This window comes from Marmota monax, unplaced genomic scaffold (assembly GCF_021218885.2).
Source record: "Marmota monax isolate L192 unplaced genomic scaffold, Marmota_monax_Labrador192_F-V1.1 WCK01_AAM20220418_F8-fsc00147, whole genome shotgun sequence".
In the NCBI taxonomy this organism is placed as follows: Eukaryota; Metazoa; Chordata; class Mammalia; order Rodentia; family Sciuridae; genus Marmota; species Marmota monax.
In genome coordinates, this window is record NW_026693552.1 from 2,239,820 (window position 1) to 2,267,193 (window position 27,374).

Here is a 27,374-nt window from a genome sequence, read left to right on the forward strand (position 1 = left end):
AAGTATGATAGAAATCAAGTGTGATTTCAGAATAATGGGATATGGCTAGATCAGTACACAGGACATTTATCTTAAAGAAATAAAGATGAAAAATGAAGGAGCTATTAATTTGAAATAGAAATTTTTAAAAATAAAAATCAAATCCAAAGAAATAAAAACTTTAAAATAATAAAGGCAGATTGATCAACACTGTTCAATGCATTACTTTATTGAATAACTTGTATATAGTAGTCTGGAAAGACTTTTTGTTGTTGTTCTTTTCAGATACACATGACAGTAGAGTGTGCCATAAACACCTGGAGTATAGGACCCCATATTTATGGTTGTATATGATGTGGAGTTTCACTGGTTATGTAATCACACATGAACATAGCAAGGGTATATCTGATTCATTCTAAGGTCTTTCCTATTTCCATTTCCCCTCCCTTTCCTTCATTCCTCTTTGCCTAATCTAATGAACTTCTATCCCCTGTATCTTGGATTCCTGTTCTAACCATTTTTGACCTCAAACTGTATTTCTTTTCCCTCTTAGAATTATGGAACCAATAAAAAGACCTAGTGCCAACTGAAAAAAAAAATGTTCTGGAAATGTCTTAAGACTTAACATGCTCATGTACTAATTTATTCAGTAATCAACAAGACATTACTAAAGTGTCCCAGATAGTAAAGTAAACATTTGTGTTTCAAGACTCAATGGGTTCCAGTCTTTAAGGAACTCAAAATACTGTGAAGGAGACAGAACATTGAACAAATGTAATACTTTTCATTATAAATGTATCTAGAAAAGAATCAAAGGAAAGACCAAGATTAAATTAAGTAAGCCTGGTAAAATTCAGAAAGTGTTTGAAAAGTTAATATTTAAATTGAATTTGGAAGGAAAAATGAGTGTTTTATCAGATACAGTAGTGAGTAGAAAAAGTACTCAGGGTCAAGACAATAATATAGGCTAAGGCTTAAGGAGGAAAAAAAACATGCAGCTAGAGTAACAGTGACAATTTGATGTAACTATAATGAATAACCAGTTGTAGTTGGGTAGGAGGGAACCAGGCTGCAATTTGTTAAGAGCCATTCCAATCTATAATAGGGATAAAATGCATTTAAGACTTCAAAAATAAAATAAAAAGGGCAAGTGATGAATGAATCAGGAAACAATCATATACAAGCCACACAGAAAAAACAGTTATTTGTGAAATAAAATGCAGTTTTATAAAAGCATTTTATTTGGAGTAAAAGCTATTGTAAGCAAATGAAATACAATAAAGACACAATTAAGATTTAAGAATAAAGTTTTATAAACTAGACTATTCTAATGAATTGAAAAACTACATGGAAAGTATATGTTTTAGAAAATATAAGATATTAAAAGGAAGATGATTTACAAAGGTTGAAAAGACCTAAGATCATTTTAAAAAGAAATAAAACAATGGGATCATCTGATCAAATTAATGGATACTCTCAAACTTATAAGAAAGTTAGCATCTTACACAAATTATTCCAGAAAGCACCTTTGCATCATTCATTTTTTCATATCAAGCCTTATACATTCCGTATCTGTCAATTGTAGTGTTTCTGATATTTGGAGTTTATACTTAGTCTTGCTTATGGTGCTTTCTTTCCTTCGGTGATATTTTTTTCTCTCTAAGATCCCAGTTACAGTTGAGAAAGCCTGAGGATCAAAATTTGGAGTTAGTAACAGCAATTTCATAGGCAGCATTTACTTTGTGGCATACATGGCTACATGCATTTCATATATTTACTAAAGTAGTCATCAAGCACAGGGGAAATTAAATCCAGATTACAAAGCAATGTTCAAAGTTGAAATGAAAAAGAGAAAATCAAATATATAATTCTAAAAAAGTGTAGACTCTCAAAAGCCAAAGTAACAAGAACTACAATATTAGCCAGAAAACAATATAACAGATCTTTGAACACCAGTCCTCTAAAAGTATCATAAATTTATAAAATAAAAAGATAGGGCAATATGTGAAAAAGGAACATAGGAACCTCTGGTTTTGAATACCTGTCCACTGTCTCTGTCTTGGTTGATCTCTTTTATCTCTATAGGCAAAGAATAGAAAATTCATAGCTGGAGACTAATATGAACTTAATCATGTATGTCTAAAGTTTAATACAAAGTTTTAGGGAGAGGAGATTATGATCAATACTGGAACAATATTAGTTTGGGTCTTTTTGGAATATGGAAGAGATTTTTGGGGGGTGGGAAGAAGTTGACTTTTTTAGGATAGAACAGAATATAGTCTGAGCATGACCTCAACTGTAAGAAAAGGAGATTTCTGCTAGAAGGGGAAGGGGTAGGGGTGTGTGGAGTACAGGCACAAATGTTAAATTGGTTGACTACCAAGGATAAAGAACTTGGTTAAGACTTTTGGACTTTGATTCAAAGTACTTTATGCTGGTGCATAGCGTCAAGAGGTGACTGTTCATTTTTTAAATTTGGCTTCAAATAAAGTAATATTGAAATATATACTCTTTTGGAATTGGAATTTATTGGTCTGTTTACAGTGTGTGACCCTGGCTATGATATTTAAAAATACTAATCTTTAAGTTATTTTTGTTAATAAGTCGGTATCTAGCATTAGTTTTCAGTTTCATATTTAATTCAGGTGATCTGTTTTTGAGATTGATTGCACTCTTTGAAATATTTCTGGTTATTTTTTCATAATTCAACTGACTACTTTTGGGTCTCTTTCATGAATACAATTTTATTTCCTATCCTCTAATTTTAATGTCAGACAAAGCATACACACACGCATGTGCACGCACATCCACACACACAGACACACACATACATCACATCACACATACACAGATAAACATTATAGTGTGTCTACATTTATATACATATAATAGTGAGGTGACAGTAATGGTACTGGTTTACTTCTATATTTGCTAATATATATTTTATTGAGAAATCATATTCTCTAACAATCTGTTGGAATTCTTTGGACCTTGGTATGTAGGTTAGGTTAGTTCATTCAAAAAGAATTTGTTTTTCTTTTCCAAGGCATTTAGAGTAACTAAAACCCAGCATAGTCTGAAAATAAATGTTTAATTAAAGGAATTTATTGCTGCACACGTGGTGTGGATTTTAGCCCCAATACTATGAGTTTATGGTTAGGAATTTTCAAAAAGATTTTTTTCCTTTCTATTTCTCCATTCTGTTCAGTACAAGGGCTAGGAAAGGAAAATGTCTACAGAGACTCTTCTTGTGAGGTGCTCTTTTCTCAATTCCCATTGAAAGTATTGCCCTTTGCGGGTTGAATAGGATGATTACTGCCAGATCTGACCTTTCACACATACTGTGCCACCAGCTCCAGTACTGTCTTACCTTAGTGACTGTACATTTACTTTTTATTCCTGTTATTGGAGAAATTTTGTTGCTTTTCTACCATCTTCTATAGCTTAAAATTTTTATCTGGAATTTAGCAGTTTAGTTGGACTGCTTGGGGGAGGGGTTTCAGAAAAGTATAAGCCACCATATTTTGAGCTTTCTTTTATGTGTAGATAACCTCATGTTTTTATAGTGAGATCTTATATTCATTCAACAAATATTTGTTGGGTGACTATATGTGGAGCCACAAGTGAAGAGTAGATAAAAGGAAAGATCCTTGTCTTGGTGGAGCTCCCATTCTAATGGTGATAGGATGCAGTATACAATAAGCACAATCAATGAATTGGAAAGTAGTTAAATAGTTACAAAGAAACCCTGCCCCCCCCCCCCCACACACACACACAAACACGGAGCAAAATCCAGTAAAGGAGTTGGGAGAAGGGAGTTGAACTATAGCATACAGTGGACTTCTCATTATAGATCTAACTGAGCGGATGAGATTTGAGCAAAGAGTTGAGAATGAGTAAGTCTATGATTGTTGGTTGTTAGGCTGGACATTGAATCTGTACAATTTCTATTGACTTGACCTGTGAATGGCTTCATAGCCTCAGCATTTGTCCTATTTTGGATACTAAGAAAGTAAGGTTAGAGAATATGTAGGAGCAACAATTAATAACATGGGAGCCTAGAATAAAATCTAACCCTTCTTTTTTATCTGTGTTTTGCAGTGAGTAGTCATATTGTTCCAGGGTTGGGGACTCAGTAAAACTGAGAGAGCATGAAGTTCCCTTTCATCCTGATTCTTGTGATCAGGCTAGAAAGATTTCAGATATTTGCTCAGAGTAACAGATATGTTTATTAGAAGAGATAGGAGAAAGGAAAAGTGATCAGTTTAAGGGAGAAGGGGGTCCTCTCAGAGAGGAAGGAACAGCATGACTTTCCTGCCCTCCAGTTTTATTGAGGGTCCCAGGGAACTTTTCAGAGATCCCTGCCCAGATCCACCTCTTGAATTTTGACTTACAGCAGAATGACATCAGACTTTTAAGTCCCCTCTGCCATGACAACTCTAGGTCACTTTGGCCCATGCTGACTGGTTCTAATTGGAACCTGTTCTTAGAGGCTTTATGATTACAGGAAATTATTCTTATATCCCTGAGTTCTGGGATCTGTTTTCGTAAGGGTCACAATTCCATCCCCTCATCAGTGTAACTTATGTTATTATTGGTATTTGGGGCCTGAATTTCTTCTGCCTATTACAAGTAGTTTGTTGAGGAATATAACATATCCTATCAATTTAAGCCAGGTATGGCTACAGGTAACTTATTGTTTTAGAAAAGAAAGCATGTGGGTCAGAACAATAGGTCCATTTTATAGAGTCATTCTCTTAACCATTACTTAATTCCCATTACTTAAGTCTATCTGCATATTATAAATATTTTGATAATTTCTATAAAATAATCCTATAAATGTGTTGTTTTAGCAGATTCTTTAATTGGAATACTATCACAGGCATATTCAAACTTTTAATTTCATTCATTTATACTTCTCCAGATTTCCTCAATCGATAATTATTAGATTTAAATATACCTGTTTTATAAATCACAGATTTGTGAGGTAAAAATATTTATTTTTTTATATTTTATGCAAAGTGATAAGCAATTAACATACTTGAGGATATTTTACTTACACTATGCATTCTTTACAAGAACAACCTATTTTAATAGGATTCAGATGACATTGTATAATCCAAAATTATATAATCAATGTTTGATTCTTTTCATATGCATTTCTATTTCAGAATTTTTCTCTTCTTAGCTATAAGTGGTATATATATATATATATATATATATATATATATATATACACACAAACACACACACATATATATATTTATCTGTGTATACATAAACATTTTTAATAATGAAGAAGTAGCACATAATGTTTGTTAGTATTTATTTAGTATTGATAATGGTATAGACAGCTTTTATAAAGATTTTTAAAAAGCCCTTGGGACCAGGGTTGTGGCTCAGTGTGGCTCAAGAGCACTTGCCTAGCATGTGTGAGGCACTGGGTTCGATTCCTGGCACCACATAAAAATAAAAACAAAAAAAAAAGGTATTGTGTTCATCTACAACTAAATAATAATAATAATAATAATAATAATAATAATAATAATAATAATAATGCCCTTTCTCACCAAACTGTCTTAACAATAGTTTAAATGCAAACTAAATAGATTTATAAGGAAAATATTTTCAGAAAAATATCCACATAGGGAAAAATACAGTTTAAAAAATAGCATTAATTGTACAGTTCTTCTATACTACTCTTTCTCTAATACTCCAGATTTATGAGAATTGGTATTCATTTAGCTAATGACCATCTTGCTAGAAGCTGATATTCTTGATCCTCAGATATACTTCTGTTCCAAAACTATGTTTGTTATGTTAGGCTAATGGGTTGGAGTTCATCTTCATTAAGAGGATGTTCTTTAACAATCTTTCTAATCACTTTGTTCCATTTAAACTGAGACCTTAACTGTCCCAATGCTGATGCTAATAGCCACAAGGGAATTATCCTTCTTATCATGACTTCTTTTACCTGACTCGAAAATTGTAATAGAAACGTTTTATTAAGACTTGTGTTTCCTGGTACATGATAAACAACCAAAAGAAGAAGAACAATGACCCATGTTCACTTTCCATCAGCTTTCCTCTCCTTTTCATTTGTTCTCTTCATAATGGTCTAATATTTTCAAATTTTAGTGTACGAGTCTGAGTTTTAATGAGGATCTTTAAAGTCTGTGGAAAAAATTAAATGTATTTTATGAACATAAGTGAACATGACCTTGAAATAATAGTTCATATAATTTCATCTTTAAGACTACATGATTAAATCTTTTCATTTAAAATTGTTGTGTGAACCTGTAGATCTTTTTGTGTTGTCATTTCTACATAACCCAGGAGGAAGGTAAGCAGGTGCCATTAACTTGACATCACTGGTATACTTATAAGGAATGGGAACCATGATCAGAAGCTGAATGAGTAAAATGCAGAATCACAATGAGGGAGCAGGTGGTTTATAGACAATGGTATGATTTTTGCAACCAAATGTAATGTGTTTGTCCCTTGTTGAGTGCAAAGTTGATAAGCTCAACCAGGAGATAAAAGAGTGAAAAAAGGCTAATTATTTGTTGCAAGAAGTACACTGAAGGTAATTTCAAAGCAGTGTCTTGTTGGACAAAACAAGCAATGGGATTTTATTGGACGATTCATACATATTAATGTAGGAAATACTTGCCATCACATATAGAGGTGGGCATATTCTTGAGCATTTCAGTTCAAGGTCATACTTAACACATTAAAAATGATGAATAGAAATGCTTTCTGGGTAAAGAAGTTAGTATTATAATGAGCAGAGTTTACTCTGTTATGGTTTTGACCTTATGTGTCCCCTAAAGGCTCATGTGAAGGCATGGTCCCCAGGGCAGCAGTTTTCAGAGGTGAGGCCTTCAGAAGGTGACTGAATTATGAATTATGAAGACTCTGGCCTCAATTATGTGTTAGTCCATTTATGGTTTTATCACTTAGTGGGTTTGTGGGGAAGGGCCTTTGATAAAAAAGTGGTTTCTTTGGCTTGCCAGCTACCATGAGATAAGCAGCTGTATCTACCATGTTACTTGCCATGATATTCAACCTGACCATAGGCCTAAAGCAATGGAAATAGCTAAATAGACTGAAACCATAAGCTAAAATAAATCTACCCTTTTTAAAGTTGATTTTCTCAGGTATTTTCTCATAGCATCAGAAAGATACTGAAATATTAGGATACCTAAAAAGAATGACACAGAGTGTTTTTTTTTTTTTTTTTGTAAGTTTCTCTAAGGGACCTTATCTGAAATAACAAAATCATTTAAGAGACCATTAGCATTTATTTAGGAGCAGCAGTTTTTCTCCTCCATAGGCATAGAAGATTGCTCATAAAAGCACCTTCTTAGCATATAATAGGTTTTTTTTTCAGTCAAGAAAGTAATATTATTTTTATTTTCTTCCTTTTATAAGTATGAAGATATGCATTTTTATGATGCCTTATTAAACTCAGGTTGTTTACCTAGATGATAAGTGGTTTTCTGTATTATCTTCTTGAGATGAACATTCATAATGATTATCATAAAAATATAAACAACTGTTCATGTAGCTAATGCCCCTCTGTGGAATGATTTGGTTTTTCCATTGTTAGCCTGATTTCTATGGGAAAAAATTCTACGCCCTCTATCTTCTTTGGTGTTATAGATACTTCTCTATGATCTGTGTTTGGTGTGACTTCTAAGAAAAGATTTACAGTTGTGGAGGTATAGATGTTAAGAATTATGAGTTTATTTACTATTTGTTATAGTGCATCTTTGTTTTAACTATAACAACTGTTGGATTCTATACTTTCCTTTATATTCTCACTGATTAGCTTAAAGGAGTGAAATGGTAACTGTTTGCAATATGATAATTTGGTACAGGAGTTTTACTTTTAAGAGAAAGAACTTTAAGAACATTTCCTCTTGACTTTGCAATCTACATATTGCACATGTTACACTTTGATTTCTTAAGATAATTTTATATCATTACCTGTAAGCAGCATGATTAAACAATAAAAGCATCATCATAAATTTTTGTTTAAACAAAATATATGGTTGAGAAAACTAGAATAGCCTTGTAATTTTTCTATTATGATCTTTCAGCTTTGAAAATTATATGACAAAAGGGGATAACATGTTCTTAAAATCATGTCAGCCAAATCACTGAAATGTCTTTTCATTTATCTTTAAGTATTTTTCTGTTGTGTGTTGGTGTTTATTTTTGCTGGTAATAAATGATATTTACCAATTATTATCATGTTCTTTTTAATTATTATATTTTGCTTATTACTGGTGATTAAAACCCTAGCACTTGTGATTTTTAAATTTTGAGACAAGGTCTCACTAAGTTGTTGAGGCTGGCCTGGAAATTGCAGTCTGCTTCCCGAGTTGCTGCAATTACAGGCTTGTATCACTGCGCCTGGCTTAACAATAATTTTTAAAGATACTTGCTCTTCTCTATCTTCTGTGTAATTTTGATAATTTCAGAATAATCTGACATTATTTTTAGTATGTTGATGTGTACTCTGATACATGAGAAACAAAAAACAATGTTTTTGTTAACAGAAAAGTTTATTTTTATTCTGTGTTTCATAAAATTATAGAAAAGATATATATGTGTCTTATATTTAGGTTATCACTGATGGGTTTGCAGTTTTTAAGAAAAAATTGATACATTTCAGAATGAAAAATTATAAAATTAATTTGCAATAGTAATTTTAATTTGATTATTTAATTTGAGTATTTTCAATCAATCTACATATTTAAATTATACTGACAATTTAAGGTGTTATGTAGATCAGGTAATTTTTATTTTATTATTGCTCTTTAATAAACTGACAGTTATAATGTTATGATATAGTTCACATTCAAGGATATTTTGATCATAGATGGAACCATGAATTTGAAATAGTAATGATATTAATGATTCATCATGCAATGATATGAACTGAGCATTATACAAGATGCTTTATATGCAGTTAATTACCACATATAAGGTATAGAAAAGGGATCACCAATGTTGTCATTTTAAGGATGAAAAAGTCCGCCAGAGGGACTATGTAATTTGTCAACAATCACCCAGAAAGTGGCAGAATAGGCTTAAAAATCAGGCTAGCATGGACTCAAAACTCTTGCTTCTTTGTAATCACTACCCTGCTGTATTCAGTGTTCTAGCTCTGACTTGAGTTCAAGGTACAGGATCTGGATTGATAATTGGTAAATATTCTGGGAGTCAGTTGTTAAATCACTAGCAGTTTAAAACCAGCCATGGTATAAACATTTGCACCAAAACAATTAGCAAGTGCTTGGAATTTCTCTTATGATCCCTTTTCTTTTCCCCATAGGTAGTTACTAGCACCCTACTGCCTTTGCCAAGTATTGTCCATTTTTATTCTATATTATGTTATACATATAAATACCAGCCACAATTTTCAAAATTTTATACCAAGTGATGTTGCCTACAAACTAGCATCCTCTAAAAAATTTAATATGAATAGTTTTTAATGTATGCTAACATTTATTGTCATACTATTTAAAATAATTTATAATAGAGAACAAAGTGTGAAATAATCTATGTCTTTTGTTTTTAGTGATTGTAAAAAGTGGAAATATCATTTCTTTTGTGGCTTATATTCATTCTGGATATTGTAACATTTATAGAAGTATTATAGGAATTATGAAACTACAAACAAAGAAAGTGGTAAGTTTTAAGCATGTGGATTTTCTTTGATAATTAATCTACATAAATGAGTGAAGTATTTCTAATATATTTTTTCATACTTATTGAGCATTAGTTTGTATTCTTTGTGAAATATCAGTTTAATTTTTTGACCTTTTTTTGTGAGTTTTTTTATATTGAATTTGTAAGATGTAAGGATGTTAGATAAGGTGTAAGACAATACTTATTGAGTTATAAGACTAATCAATAAATACATTACAAGATGGTTGACCTCTTTATCAGATAAATACAATTTCAAATCATATCAAGGTACTACTATAAACATATCAAATTGGCTATAATATGCTTTGTCATATGATCCAGCAGTTCCAGAAATAAAAATATGTATCAACATAAAGACTTGCATCAGTTCTCATAAGCCAAAAGCTGGAAGTAATCCAAGTGTCCAGTGGCAGTTGAATGGATTAAATTATTGTGGTATATTTATGTAATAGAATGCCACACAGTAATCAAAGGAACACATGAGACAAAAAGAATATGCAGGAATTTCAAACTTATTAGGCTAGGTAAAAAATGTCAGACCCCAAAGAGTACATTATAAAGATTCTATTCTTATGAGTCAGGCAAACAACTAATAGATAGTGATAAAAAAGAACTAAACTTTATTGGTCAGATGATCTTCAATAGAATTCAATTAAATAACGAAACTGACTTGAAATCTACTGTACCAGTCAGATGCAGTGTAAAGATCTGCCATTTATAGATATGGCAGAGATTCCAGCTATGTTGGCTCTGACTCCAGGATATTTGGTAAAGACTTCTACTTTTTCCAAGTTCCTATCACCTTCATACCCTGAAGGCTGCATTCTGTTTTTATATATCTTACTGCTCACCAAATCATCCTTGTTTCAATACTGAGTAGATCTCTGAGAAAAGATAATTTAAATTCTCCATTTTTTCTCCAGAACCATCTATACTGAAATTGTGGTAGGTCTTTCTCCCCAAAGTTTCTAATTGGAACCTAAATTGCTGCTTACTTTATTGATTTATATATTTTTATTTTTTCAAATTTAAACAAGGAAGGCAGGGGAGAAGCATTTTACATCATCAGTTCTGCCTGTGATACTTTCCACTTATTTTGTTATTACCGTGTTAGTCTGGTAGCTAGCTGTTCTTTACATTCGGGGCTGAGGTAACAATTGTAATTCAGAAAACATCCTAAGCAAGCTCTGATTTTAAAATGGTATCCTAGGAGCTTGAAAGATTGAATTAGTTCAATATTTCCTAGACAACTTCATGTGTTAAAAGTTTTAATTGGCAGATCATTAAATAACACTGCTGTCAGTTTCTTAGATATGCTGAAGTTGTCTATGAATTTACTGTTGCTCTAACATAAACACATGTAGGAATTAATATATCCTCTGATTTTATGAAATTGCTAATATACTTACATAGTAAAATGATTTACGAATAAGTGAGTTTCTGATAATTATAATAGTTATTCATTGTATGCAAATAGTTTCAATAGATATCAATTATCTTTTACAGAAAAAAATTCGAAAACTTGTTTATATGGGTACACTTAAGAAAAATGAGTCATTTGGTGAGATCAGTGTTCTTCTTCAAGTTCCTTTCCCTTGCACAGTCATTGCTGGAACAGAGGTTGAGGTGGCAATCATTGAGGATAAAGACATATTGGGTAACACATAAATGTCTTTTAATGTTATGCCATTTTATTGCCTGAAATTTTGTATTTTATAGACAACTTAGGACACTCAAGCGTGTGTATATGTGTTTATTAAAGAGACAACATTTATATTGATAGAGAGCCCCTTTGATATCATATTGGGATTCAGTTATGCTACTTTAAGATATATTAGTAATACTTTAAAAGACTTTGATTTGAAATTAATAAAAATCTCTGCTAATTTCCAGTTACCCAAAAAACCAATATTTCCTCCTTTTTTTGAACATCTTTTAGCTTTCACATCTAAGGTCATTGCTTTTATGTTTTTGTTTAGATCAAGTATGTAATATTCTTACTGTTCCATCTAGATCAAGAATATATAAAAAGCTATCGCTTACAGAAGTTAAGCCTTTTTCTGAAAATTTAGAGCTCTAGGAATAAGAAAAGTATAATCATGTTTCTACTGGTATTTGGTCCTCAAATATTATAAGTGCTAAAACAAGCTATGCAATTGTGAATGACGAGAATTGAATAATAGTTAAGTGACAACACGATGGAATATTAAAGTGAAGCTTTTTATACAATAAAGCTAAAGAATGTCAAACATTGGATAAAGAATAAGAGAAATTTGTAGAAATTAACATGGGTGAGAAGTTTGCTTATATAAATTTGAAAGATTTTCATGTTATTCATGTGTAATTTGACAGAATCCTCTTATCCTGAATTTCAAGTATTGTTCTGTCTCCTAGAGAATGTACAACCCACACTTGTTAACTATGATTTGTAATGAAAAGAATAATTCAAATTCATGTATCTACTTTTAAAAGTTGTAAAATGTCATAAATTTGGAATGACATTTGTTAATTTTTTTTCCTCTGTGATATTCAAATACAACCTCTCCCAAGGTAAATATCACTTAAAAATAATTACTAACCACAGACTAAAATTATAATATTCTCACTTGATATAGGCCATGTTTTTCTTTTCCTATGCTAATTGGTTAACTGGTCCAAAGCAAATACACTGTGGACACTTTTATGTAAATCAATATATCACACATTGTATTCTTTAGGATTCTCCAGAGAAACAGAACCAATTTGCTATGTATAAATATATAAGAGGAGATTTATTGTGGGAATTGGCTCATGTGATAATGTGAGATCATGATGTCAGATGTCATGTCATGATGTCAGATATGCTGTTTGTATGCTGGAGACCTACAAATCCAGTGTTGTAATTTGGGGCAAGTTTGAAAACCTGAGAACTGAGGGAGCTGATGGTGTAACTCCCAGTCTGAAGCCACAATTTCTAACACTTGTGTGTGTGTGGGGTGGAGGAAACTTGTGTAAATCCTGGAATCTGAAGGCCTTTGAACCAATACATCCAAGAGAAGAAGAAACTGTCTGTGCCAGCTGAAGATGAGAGATAATTGATCCTCCCTCTGCCTTTTTGTTTGATTGATGCCCTCAATGTATTGGATGTTGCTTGCTCACAGTGGTGACAATGGATTTTCCGTACACACTCTACTAATTCAAATCTTAATCTTTCTTAGAAATATCCTTACAGATATACCTGGAAATAGGCTTTTATAATTCATATGAGCATTCCTTAATCCAAAATGATACATCAAAATAATAATCAAATACATGAAAGTGTTTCTTTCAAGCAAATATTAGAATCTGTTTTGTCATATGACAGCCTAAAATTCAAATAGATGGCATAAGCTTAAATTTAACTGTGTTGTATGTGTGCTATTCATACTTTAAATATTATTTGATAAACCATTCATTTGAGAATGATGTTATAAAAGATACTGACATGGTCATGTGGGCCTAATTAACTTCCCTAAAGAGAACTGAGCTTGAGGGCTTTTCTTTACTTTGCCACAGCTTACAAGGAAATAACACACTGGGTATATTACAAAACATATTTTTTTTCTTCATTCTAAATATTTTGTATCTTTTCAAAGGGAGTTAAATTTTAAAAGAGAAATGATTCTAATAAAATGGTGGTTAATTTTTCAAAAAGAAAGATGATCTTTAGGGTTGGGGTTGTGGCTCAGTGGTAAAGCACTTGCCTAGCATGCAGGAGGCACTGGGTTCAATCCCTGGCACCACATAAAAATAGACAAGTAAAATAAGATCTAGTGTTCATCTATAACTAAAAAGAAATTTAAAAATAAAAACAATCTTTAGTTTGTGTTTTCACATTTATTTATTCTATCTCCTTTTACATTGTTCTTTTTATCATCTAAAATATGGGCATATCTCTACAAAGTGACATGGGATAGGACCCCCAAAATGTGAAATAAGCCTTAAAAATATCAGGTTGTAGATAAATGAAAATGATACAAACCTGTCATCTTGCTATCAAGGGTTGTTATTAGCTATTACACTACATTGATGTGAGGAAAGAGAACAGTTTATCTGATTGTGATTTTTAATGAAGATAATATATTTTTGTCCAGATGAATTTATACCTTAAGTAATTTAAAGGTAATGCAAACATAACTATTTTAATTTTACTGATTTGTTTAATTCTCTTTCTACTTTAAAACAAGCATATAACTTTTGTAATGAAAAAGAATTACTTTGTATATAAAAATGAATTTACCACTATTATTTATTATATCTCATTCAACCATGTATGATTTAAAAGTAAGGGATAGCTAATAGATTTAGCTTATCTTTCTCCAAGGAAAATTCAATTCCAAGCTGACTTTGGTACAAACTATCTGAAAGTTTTTGTTTGTTTTTCAACAGGAAGAATTTCCAAACACATTTATTTCTCATAATGATTCACTTGATCAAAAGCATAGGATATGAGATTTTTTTACCCCCTATAAATAGGCCTGATAGTCTCTTTAGGGGCACTGAATATATTCTTTTTAAAAATACATCAATATTTTTCCTGAATGCTGAGACAAGTTATAAGCAAGTTTCTCCTTATTAACAATGCTAATCAAAAGAGTTTTAACTCTTGAACAGTTGTCCCAAGAAATATGTTTCCCTTTTGTTCTTTGTTTCTGCTTTGTAATAGAAATTTTGATGTAAAAATGCATTCAAGTTAAAAATAAAACATAGCACTCTTTTTAAAAAACAGGATAAAAATAAGATGTTCTCTGATGATTCTTTTAAACTAATTGTTAATCATGTTGAAAGAGAAAATGCAAATAAATTTTAGTAAAATTTTTACTTTATTTAGCAAAAAGCTTTGTCTACATGGAAAAAATGCATAACATAAAAGTGTTACTCAGTATGTATTTTATAAATAAATATATCGAAGAACTGTTTATGTAATAAGGAAACCAGCTAATCATTTTGAACACCATACTGACATTTAAACGTAATCCTTAGTTGGTAAAATTAAATTTATCTTATAAATTATTATACATCATAAATTTTTATAAGTATGTGTACATATGAACTGGGGATATAGCTCAGTTGGTAGAGTGCTTGCCTTGCATGCACAAGGCCCTGGGTTCTATCCCTAGCACCGCAAGAAAAAAAAAAAAGAAATTAAAGACAACATGAATCAGAAAATAATGTTTACCTTAATATGTTATATGTTATATCATGTCTATCCATCTATCTATACACATACACTTAAATTTGTCTTTTAAATGAGTAGTTTCCCAAACAAAAATATTAAACCATTTCAATTTGTAGAGTTTGGGATGACTGAGTTAATTTTAGGATATTTTTTTTAAATGACAGAGTTGATATTAGCTCTTATAAGAAAAGCAACAATAAGATATCAAATAATGTGTTTCCACTTTCCTATGTGCTGGTGTTAAACCTATACTACAATTGAATATACTTGTTCTACCCAACTATTTGGGAGAGTGAGGCAGGAAGATCTCAAGTTCAAGGCCAGCCTGTGCAACTTAGTGAGACCCTGTCTCAAAATTAAAAATGGCTGGTGATGTAGCTCAATGGCAGAGCTCACTTGGTTTCAATCCCATTACTGCCAAAAGAAAAGAAAAGAAAGTAAAAGAAATTATGGTTCTACTATGAAATGTAATCTCTGATGAATTTTATGTACAGTGACTCAAATGTTCTATAATTGCATTATCATGCTACATCCCACAATAATATCTAGTTGTCAGTGGGTTTATTTGTTATTGATAAAAATAATATCACAAAATTTTTACATACTTAAAGTTTAAATATAATTTGTTTACTAGTATAGAAAATTTTAAAATTAACATCTCTCTGGGGTTTTTGTTTTATGTGACAGACAATATTGCTGGATATCCAATAACTCATTTACTGAACAAGTAAAATTTAAAGAAAGAATTCACAAAGGATTTATTGTGTTTTTTTCTTTGGTTTTTGTTGTTATAGAAGTTCTTTCCTTGTCCTTTGAAATTTCAGTGTAATGATTTCATGATCACTTTTAAGTTATAAAATATCCTGTAAGCCATTTTTAGTTGCAAAATATTCTTAATTAAGATTTTAATAAATCTAGCCTGATAAGATGTAAGTGTCTAAACTTGATTTAAGGTTGATAGGCTTGCAATATGCTTGTATTAGTTTTCTCTTGCTGAATAACAAATCACCATAAATTTATCAGCTTAAAACAACACTCATTTACTATCACAGTTTTGAAGATCAGATGTCTGGACAGCTTGACTCATTTCTATTCTCTGGTTTCACTTAAATGAAATAAAAATTGTTAGTCAGATAAAACTCTAACACAGAGTCTCTGAAGAATAGTCCACTTACAAGCTCATAAAAATTTCAAAAAATTTAGCTCCTTAGCAGCTATAGATCCGAGGTCTCTCTTTTCTTGCTGGTTGTCAGCTCATGGTCATTTTCTACCACTATAGGATGCCTCACCCATATCATCCTCTCAGTCTCAGCAATAAAGACTTGCCTCTACTGAATTTTTCTTGCATTTTAAAATTTTCCTACTTTTCTCTCTCTGTTAAAGAAAAGCCTTTGCTTTTTAAAGAACTCATGTGTTTAGATTTGGATCCCCCTGGATATCTCCTTATTCTAAGGTCAGTTGGTTGGTTTCCTTAATTTTATCTGCAAAATTCTTCTGCTTTGTAACGTATATAAAGCTCTCTGTATGGTGTCCTTAAAGGTCTTCTTCAGTTGAGGGGATTAAGAGATATTTTTCTTTGTACCCCCTTTAGAGATAGATGTAAAACTTAGAGCAGAATTCTTTAGAGAAGTCCTCTTTACAAATTCTCTAAGAACCTCCATTCTCGCCTTTTTTTGTAACCTCAATGTGAGTTCAGGACTTGTTTGTTGACATTCGTTTTGAAAAATTGATACTTTCTTGTGAAACATGCTGCCTTAATTTCTAAGCCAACTCTCTCACCTTTTTATCTTGGAACATTCACTAGGCCAGGCATTATTCTACATGCTTTACATATTTCATCTGAATAAATGTTCACAACAAACTCATGAGATATGTGCATTTAATATCTCTTTTACACATGAGGAAACAAGTACAAAAAGGTTAAGTGTTATCAACACCCTTCATCCAACAATCTTAAAGGACACACCTGTAGTTGACTGAGCTGGGTTATTACTCATTACAGTGAGGGAAATTATCTCAATAAGAGGGTACTAGAGAGAATCTTTTATAGCACTGGGATTTGTGCTGTGTGATTTATGATTGCAGTCCAGTGTCAAAAGTTAGATGAATACTCCCTCCTTTTTTTATTTTTTACTTTCTTAGTGAGTTGCTTAATAATACAGTAATTAAGGAATAGATCAGGGAATCCAAACACAATCTGCCTTGAGGGTCCATATGTTATTTTTTTATAATCTCTTCAATCCAACATCTCTATGTAGGTGTTTTATTTCATCATATTTTCTGTATTTGTATAAATAATATCTAATAATGGCCTTCAGTGTTCTCAAATATTTAATAGAAAACATACTTTTCCTCCAACTGAGAAATCCATGACACAGTGAGCAATGTCCAAACTAGAAGTAGAAAGAATTACTTTCGTAGGTTAACCTTCCCCACCTGTTGTTTGAGTGGTATACTTTATTTTCTGTGATTGAAAATACAAAAATATGTATTTATATTGTCTTTTCTTTCTTTCTTTTGCAGAGTAATGGGGGTTGAACCCCCAGGGATACTCTTATCATTGAGCCACACCTTCATCATTTTTATTTTCTCCTTCCTTCCTTCCTTCCCTCCCTCCCTCCCTCCCTCTCTCTCTCTCTCTCTCTCTCTCTCTCTCTCTCTCTCTCTCTCTCTCTCTTTCTTTCTTTTTGAAACAGAATCTTTCTAAGTTTCCCAGGCTAGCCTTTATTTTTTTGGTGGGTGTGGGTGTGGCATTGGGTGGAGGATACTGGGGATTGAACTTGGAAGCACTCAACCACTAAGCCACATTCCCAGCCCTATTTTGTATTTTATTTAGAAACAGAGTCTCACTGAGTTGCCTTGCCTTTGCTGAGGCTGACTTGGAACTCATGATCCTCCTGTCAAACCCTCCTGAGCTACTGGGATTACAGGCATGTGACATTGTGCCCCACTCAGTGGCCTCTATCCAAGGAGCTGGGATCCACCAGGACTTTGCCACCACAGTGAACTTCTTAAAGATGTAGCTTGCTGCCTTCTCTCCAATTTTAGATGTTTTCAACTATTATTTATGGTTCCTCACTGAATGAGCAATCAGTACATTATAATATTTATTCATAGATCCACTTATTTTCAAACATCTCCAGAAAGTCTAGGTTGGTTTTCTGACTTAGGGTCACCATCTATAGTGCATCCAAGATACAGTTCTTAGAATATTATGATAGGTAAGGAAAAAACCTGATTTTACAAACATAGATGACCTTAATAATCAATCCAATAATAGGTCTTTATTAGCATAATAATTTATTTGTCCAAAAGTAAGTGGACTCTTTTATTTACATATCAAAGATTATTAAAATGTCCAAACTTTAATGAAACAAAGTTCTTAATGGTATACATTAAATTAGTTTGCATATGGTTAATTTACCTCCATTTATGAAATGGTATACTTACTTTTCATAGGTGGTATAAATCATGATATTTTCTTAGGCTCTCAGGAAAAACAATGTGAACTCTCTAATTGTGGTAGCTTCCCTTATTTAAGTAAATGTGATTATTTTCCTCTATTACATTTTTCTACTTTAATATTTTTAATATAATTATATATTTATCTTATATTGGATAATTTACTATAAAGATATATTATAACTTAAACATTATTCCTTTATCAAGTATTGAGATGAATTATTCTAGTAATAAAGGCAAAGTTATGTGTTTTTAAAATCAGTGGGGTTTTGAGTGTTGGTTCAATTTTTCTTTCCTCTCAAGATAAAAAGCAAGTATTATTGGAAACTAGACTTTTCTGCAGGTGATGATTAATGGCTAGTAATATTTCTATTGACCCAGAATCACAGTGGTATTAGCTCAATGGATTTAAGTGAAGCCACCAACCACATAGGTGATATTGAAATAGATAGTTGGCCCTGAGTGTGAAGAATATAATTTGAAATGCTGCCAGTGAGAATTTTGGTTTTAAGGCATTATTGCATGCAGGGATCTTGATGTATCTTTTGCTTATGTGAACATAAAGCATTTTTAGAATAATAATTAATTTAGCTTTAATCCTTAACATATGCCAGTTTGGATTCTTCAATCTTGTAAATATGATGCCTTTTTTATTTATTTTTGGCAAGGAGTTTAGATAAGAGGACATATAAAATTATAGGTAATATATCTTTTTTCTTAGAAAATGATTTTTATGCTCCAAAATTGTAATTGTGAAAAAAGGAAAGGACAAAAATATTGGCCATTAAGAAATTTTCAAGCCATTACAAAATGCTTTACTAGTTTAGCAGACAACACAATATTTATGGGCTATTATATTTGAATTAACCAAAATTTTATGAAAAAAATAAAATACAAATAAATAATAATAAATAAATTAAATAAAATTTTATGAAAAATAAAACCCAGAGCTCAAACATGCTAGGCAAATATTGTAACACTGAGATACATTTCCAGCCCCTAAAACTTATTTTATAATAAATTCACATAAGATTTCAGGCCAAATTTCTGTAATAACTTTAATTTTCAATATTTTTTAAGAAAGACCAATTCTATGTATTATGAGTATTATTTTATAAACTTATAATTATGTTTTAATTCCTGATGAGTTTTAATATTTATCCTCTATTGAAAAAGATTGCTTAATTGTTGTAAATTATCATAGTTGACATCCGATGAATTCAGTGTTACAACTACTGATAATTCCAATAATCTTTTAAAACATTATATTTTTGCAATGCAGTATTTTTCTTTTTTGTTTGTTTATATTGTTTGGAAAAATTAATACCCCACTCTCTTACAAAATAATTCATAAAAAGAAAATCAGTATGTAGGTAATAATGTCTCCATAATTACATATATGACAGTTATGTTCAATTTATAATGTAACCAACAAAATACAGTTACTGTAATGTATTTTTACTGTGAATTTCCTGTGTACTATTCCATGATGTTTTTTTGTAGTGTTTCTGACAACATATCTTGGTTGGTTTCTAAATATTGACTGTCATTCAGTTTTACAGGAAAAGATTTAATGGAACAAAATATGTCTTCTAAGAAATTTGATAAAAATCACTTCTATTTAGAAAGTGATGCATAAATAAAATACTGTATTTAAGATATAGTCCTTAAACCATGATGCCAATAAGATCAACATTAACAAAACAGACAATCATGGAGAATTTTTTTTTTAATTATCAGTGTTTACTTCCTCAAGTGTTTTAGATTTATGCCTTGTATGGAGGATACCATCCAGAGACTGAACAATCTTCCATCTCTCTCCCTGACTACAGAAAAAGATTAAATTCCCCAACCCCTCTTGCAGTTAGGTTGCAGCCAAGTAACTGGCTGTGATTAATAGAATAGAAGGAACTTATTTTTGCCTGGCAATGAAAGATAGAATCTTCCATGATCTCACTGAGTGTCTGGTAGTGAAAGGCTCCAAATTAGCACAATCACATGAGAGTGGGAACCTGGACCCTGGGATTCTTTTCTTGGATGGAACTGTCCAGAGGAATAGCTCAGCCAGGAACATTTGTATTAAACTTTGTGTAAGTGACAAACATTCGTTGAATTAAGCAACCAAGATTTTTGTTTGTTTGTTATAGCAACTAGCAAGTGCTACCCTGAGTCATACAACTGGCAAAAATGCAAGATTTTCTGAGGATTTGTTTAAAAGTACTGATTTCCAAATTAGGAGAGAGAACAAATGCTTATGAAAAATGATTATTCTTTTATGCTGAGCATGTAGAAAACTTTCACTCAAAAAGAATTTTAAGGCACATTCTAAAATGAAAAATATGAGTACATAAAGATGATGCATTCTTTTATAACTAAGTTTTAGAATAGGTTTTAGAGCATTTGGGGAATAGTCTTGTTTCAAGAACATTGTAGGTACAAGAGATGGCAGACACATGAATTCAGACATTTAAAAAATTAATGCACTTTTATAATCCTTTGACCCCAGCTTATTTTTTTTTTAAAAAAGCTTACAGCTTTCTTACATATTTCCATTAACATAAAACAAGTCCTAGAATATATTGTGTGATGTCTGTTAATGCAGATGTAGTAGAATTTCATTTTAAAAAAGAAAGCAGAAAGGCAAATCAATAATCATAATTAGCTTCAATAGACCATGTCATGTTATGAAAAATGATTATTCTTTTATGCTGAGCATAAAAGAGTCAGGGAAACAGCCCTAGAAATAATTGTAAATGAAGTTATCAGTAAATTTACTGAGAAAATTCACAATGCCCATCTTTTTCATATGTATAGCATTCAATTCAAGCAAATTTTTATGTCTAGTGTAGGTAGAATATTATAGGCACTGAATCAAGGTTGTTAGATTGAAATCTTGATTTAGAAACCATTCCAAAGTCTCCAAGAAAGAAATGGAATCTATTGTAATGTTTAAAGCAAAACTTCTTTTATTTAAACAATATGTTTTGCACATATGTAATCCCATGAAATTTCTTATAGTTACCTTTCATTAGAAGTGAAAGTTGATTTTAAATTATCAAGTTTTACTCCACAAGGACACTGGATTCCTTCCCTAATATCTTCCTGATGTACTTCTATAAGATACATCCATGATCCCATGCCTATCATTTTTTTAGTCCTTGGATCTATTCAAAGATATTGATAAATTCATAGATTTCTTACAAGAGGAATTATAATTTCTGCCATAAATATTTAATAGCTTACTATTTAATTTTATTTTGGCTGAAAATTAGGAAATTCTTTAATACTAATGATCATAACATCAAATAACACCAAAGATGATATATGTCTGCAGCTGCTGAGAGTCTTCTATGTTGTATGTTTTGCTGTGTATTTGAGCTAGATTTTTCTGATAGGCTCATTTAATCCTTATAAGAACACCTATGCATTGGTATTTTATTGGAGTCAGAAAAAAATAAGATGTATTTGAAAAAATAATAGTTTGTCTAAAAATAAATTAAGAAGTGTTTATACAAATAATCACTACAGGAACTTAGAAATGAGGTATTTAGGAAACATAAGCTTGACCTGGAACTTAAAAGCAGGGTGAATGGGAAAGTGAATGAAGAGAAATAATGGACTCAGCTGGTGAATCAGAGAGGCTTGACACAGGAATTAATCAGAAATGTATAATTAGAGAATATGAGTAAAAGTTCAGTGGAAAATGGGTCAAAATCTTGCCTACAGGTTTGAAAAACAAAACAAAGCAAAAAGAAAAAAAAATAAATTTGGTAGTTGGCTAACGACTGGCAATTGAGACACTATCTACATACTTTTATAGGTATTTCCAGAATTCAGATCAAAGGTGGGTGCATGAAATTTTGCAGGCAGAGGAAGGCCTTCTCACCTGGCCATGGTGGATAAGTTAAGGGAAAATGAAGAATACATTTTTTGTGTGTTACCTTCCAGCCTTGCAAATGAGGGCTGAGCAAAGAGCCCAAATACAAAAATTCTGCATTCTGCTAGTCAAATATTTTTTTAATATTTATTTTTTAGTTGTAGTTGGACACAATATCTTTATTTATTTTTTTGTGGTGCTGAGGATCAAACCCAGAGCATGCACATGCTAGGCGAATGCTCTAACGCTGAGCCACAACCCCAGCCCTAGTCAAATATTTTAAAGCACCTATGTTATCTTGGTACTCCTCCAGATTCTAAGAGAATGACAACAGAAAAGAACCTAATCTCATTAGTTCACATTTTGATTAGAGACAGACTAGATACAATTTAAGAAAGAATAAAAATAGGTTCCAAAAGATTATTTCCAATGAATGAAAAAGTAAATGAAGGAAACGGGACAGGCTAAAAAATGCTTAGAGACACTTGGTTAGATGTGAGTTATTCTACCTCTCTGGGAAGGTGACATTTGAGAAAGAGCCAGTCTGTGAAGTTCTGGAGATAAGCAGGCTAAACTGACAGGCAATAAATAGTAGGAAAAAAATTTTAAGGCAAGAATGAGTTTATCATGAATATCAGGATATCATGAATTTATCATGAATATCAGGTCTGTGTGGTGAGGGCAGTACAATGAGGGAGGAATAGAGAGAGTAGTTTGAAGAGGTAAACAGAGACAGATCAAGTAAGGTTCTCCAGGTTATGATAGGTATAGTATTGCATTCCAGTTGTAAAAGAACAGCTTTAGTGGGTTTAGGAAGAGTTCCTCCAGGACATATTCCACCAGGTCTACATTATGTATTCCCTCTTGCCCAATGCATATTATTTGATCCCACTAGGTGGAATCATTAAGGTCCCTTTTCCCATAGCAGACATTCTTATTTATTACTGTAATCCTTTGGTCTGTATCAAAGATCTTTTTTCTCCTAAATTCATATCAAAATCTTATGTTGTCTTTATGACCCATATGAAAATCTTCTTTTCTTGAAAGTTATATATCACTTCATTGATTTTCTGCTTTTCTGAAGACAGTGATAAGTTAAATCGTGAACTTTAAGTTAAAGGATTTAGCTTTATGCTCTATCACTTACTATAGACTTATTGTGAAGACACTAATCTTTTAGATATTATCTTAGTCAATTAAGGCTACCTTAAGAAATTACCATGGACTGAGTGGGTTAAACAACTAACATTTACTTTCTCATAATTTTGGAGAATGGAAAGTCCAAGATCAAGGTGCTAGCAAACCTAATAACTGGTGAGGGAATTCTTTCTGGTTTGCAGACAGCCATCTACTCCTTATGTCTTCAAACACTGAGTTGAGAGGAGGCTCTCAATAGCACTTTTACAATATAGTGTCATTGTTCAATTTTCAGTTTTGCTTCCTGTGCCTTTGGAATCTTATCCAAAAAAAATAATTTTTCTACACTAGTCTTAATGTGTTTTCCTTATGTTTTCATCTAGTAGTTTCATGTCTTATATTTAGATTTTGATCCATTTTCAGTTGATTTTTGGTGAGAAGTAGATATCTAGTTTCAATCTTCTGCTTATGTGTATTCAGTTTTGACAGTACTATTTATTAAAGAGATTGTCCTTTCTCTAATGTATATTCTTGGTGCCTTTTTGTATAAACATGGATTGATTTCTAAGTTTCCTTATTTGGTATCATTGTCCTATATGTTTGCTTTTATGACAGTTATCATACCTTATTGGTTACTTTATCTACCATTGTAATTTGTTTTAAAATCATATATAATGGTGCCTCCAACTTTTTTTTTCTCCTTAGATACTTCTGTTCTATGCCTTTTGTGTTGCCATGTGAATTTTAGGCTTGCTTCTTCTATTGCTGTGAAAAACATGATTATTATTGTGATGGGATTTCATTGAAGTGCTAAGGATAGTATTGTCCTTTTACCAACATTGATTCTTCTAATCCATGAATATGAGATATATATTTTTGTACTTTCTCTTGGATTTCTTTCATCAGCATTTTATAATTTTCATTGTAGAGAATATTCACTTGCTTAATTACATTTATTCCTAGGTGTTTTTATAGATATTGTGAATGGGTTATTTTCTTGATGTCCATTTCAGCAAGTTTATTTTTGTTGTAGAATAGTACCATTGTTTAATATTTTTGTTTATTTTTTATTTTATTTAATTTTTAAATTTGTTCTAGCTAGTTATACATGACAGCAGAATGCATTTTGACAATTGTATACAAATGGAGCACTACTTCTCCTTCCTCTGGTTGAATATGGTGCAGAGTGACACTGGTAGTGTAATCCAACATATATATAGGGTAATAATGTCCACCTTATTCCACTGTCTTTCCCATTCCCACAACCCCTTCCATCCTCTCACTCCCCTCTGCATAATCCATAGTTCCTTCATTCTTCCCTACCTTCACCTCCCATTATGTATCATCATTGGCTAATCAGAGAAATCATTCAGCCTTTGGTTTTTTGGGGTTGGCTTATTTTGCTTATCATGATATTCTCCACCTCCATCCATTTACCTGCCATTGTTTTATGTATGTTATTTTATATTGATTCTTTATTCTGCAATTTACTGAATTTGTTATTTTGTCTAGCAGCTTTTTTGATGGAGTTTTTAGGATTTTGTATATATTAAATAATGCTACTTGCAACCATGGATAATTTGAATTCCATCTTTTCATTTGGATGCACTTTATCTCTTTCTCTTGTCTGATGAGTTTTTCTCCCTTGAAATTCTTCTGTTGAACAAAAATGGTAAAAGTGGCTATGCTTGTTTTATTCTAAATATTAGAAGAAATGCTTTCAGCCTTTTCCCCATTAAGTGTGCTGTTGGCTGGGCTTTGTCATATGTATAGAGTTTATTGTGTAGAAGGAAATATATTCTTGCTATACCTAATTTGTTTCTGCACAGCAAACGGAAAAAAAAAAAAAAAACAACCAGCACAACTAGAGAAAATATTTGCAAACAATTTATCCAAAAAGATTAATATCCCGGATATAGAGAATATATAAAGAACTAAAAAGGTGTAACAGCAAAAAACCAAAATAAAATAAAATTCAATGTAAAAGTTGGCAAATGATCGGAATAGACATTTTTTAAAAGAGGACATAAATTACCAACAAGTATATGGAAAAAATGCTCAATAGTATTCATCACCAGTAAAATTCAAATTAAAACCACAATAAAATATCACCCTGGTTAGAATGACTCTAATTTAAAAACAAAACAAACAAACAAACAAACAAAAACTACTGGCATTAATACCAAGAAGAGGGGATTCAAACATTGTTTGTAGAAAAGTAAATTAGTACAGTTACTATGGAAACCAGTGTAGAATTTTCTAAATTAAAAATATAATTACCATATGATTCAGCAATCCTCCTTCTGTGTATTTAGCAGAAAACCTAAATCAGAATCTCAAAAGAAATATTACTAGGACCATGTTCACGGAAACACTATTCATGCTATCCAGGATGTGGAAAAACATGAATGTCCATCAACTAATAAATGGATAAAAAAATATGTATATGGATAAAGAAAATGCCTTTTAAGACTGAAGTGTATCATTCTGCTATATGTACTGTTATATACATAAGAAAATTATGCGAAATAAGAAAATTCTGAATAATGCCCCAGTATGGGTGGGCCTCAGAAACACATGCCAAGTAAAATAAACCACGCATATAAGGACAAAAAATGCATTACTCCACTAATATGAGATACATATGAAATAGTAAACTTCAAAGAATCAAAGAGTGGAATGATGTTTATGATGGGTTGAGAGAGGGAAGAATGGGAAGCAACAACTCAATGGGCATATACTTTCAATTTAGGAAGATGAATAAGTTCTAGACATCTACTACTTAGCAGTATACTTGTAGACAATACTGTGTGGTACACTTAAAAATGTGTTGATAGAGTAGATCTTGTGTTTAGCATTCCTATTACAATAAAATAAAATTTAAGAAAACAAAAATAAGATTAATTCGACAATGGAGCATCTATATGATTCAATGTATAACATTTATATGAAAGAGCATAAGCAAATAAAGACACATCACATATAACTTGTTTTATTAAAAGGTTACTTTCTTCAAAATGTATTTGTAACTTAAATGTAAATCTCTTCAACATTTCAGAATTTCCACTGGGATATAAATCTAGCTGGTTAGATATAAACTATATAAGATGATTTTTCATTCATGTAGAATAATGAATATTAAACATTTAGAAGAAAATACAATTAACAATTTTAAATATATTTTCAGTAAAATCATAATACTACTACAAAAAATACTAATTAATTATGGGATAGGTTCAAGAAATAAATTCATATAACTATGGAATTCTCTTGTGGACAAATAGTCCCTCTCAATATCATTAAAGGAAATGTGAATTAGAATATGTTCTGAAAATATTAACTTTTTAAAAAAGTTAAAATATTTGAAAATATTTAACTTTTTAAAAAAGCATATACCTACTCACTGAGTAAGATGATATAGTTGATAATTGCATCCTCCAGAAAAATAAGCACCAGAAAATGAATACTTATTACATCACTTTGTTCGCTTTTTGAAGTGACATAAAACTAGAAACAACCTCAATGAACATCAATTAAGAAAGTATTAACTAAATTATGGAATAACTACAAAACCAGGTACTCTCAAATTACCAATAGTGAGTTTGATCTAGTTTGATCATATATCCTGATTTCCACAGGACAGTTCAAATTTAGAATGGCTGCCCAAAAGTAATTTTTTTTTTTTTTTTGGTACTGGGGATTGAACTCTGAGGCACTATACCACTGAGCCACATTCCCAGCCCTATTTTGTATTTTATTTATAGACAGGGTCTCACTGAGTTGCTTTTAGCGCCTTGCTGAGGCTGGCTTTGAACTCGTGATCCTCCTGCCTCAGTCTCTCAAGTGCAGGGATTAAAGGAGTAAAAGTAATTTTTGATAGCACAGCTTTTCTTGGTTTGGAAGAAAAATAGTTGTCCTTATTAGATTTGTACATGTTGATAAGAAGGTGTTTCCAAATACGTATATCTGGATATGCGTATATATGCAAATACAAACAAA

The 27,374-nt window shown here is 31.5% G+C and overlaps 1 protein-coding gene across 1 annotated transcript in view; it reads left to right on the top strand.

The window, feature by feature from the left end:
* Cnbd1 (cyclic nucleotide binding domain containing 1) overlaps window positions 1-27,374 on the top strand; it is a 403,883-nt gene that overhangs the window by 306,456 nt on the left and 70,053 nt on the right. Inside the window, exons 9-10 of the mRNA XM_046458653.1 lie at window positions 9,572-9,681; window positions 11,209-11,359. Of these exons, the coding sequence (XP_046314609.1) occupies window positions 9,572-9,681; window positions 11,209-11,359 (261 nt within the window). The remainder of the gene's footprint in view (window positions 1-9,571; window positions 9,682-11,208; window positions 11,360-27,374) is intronic.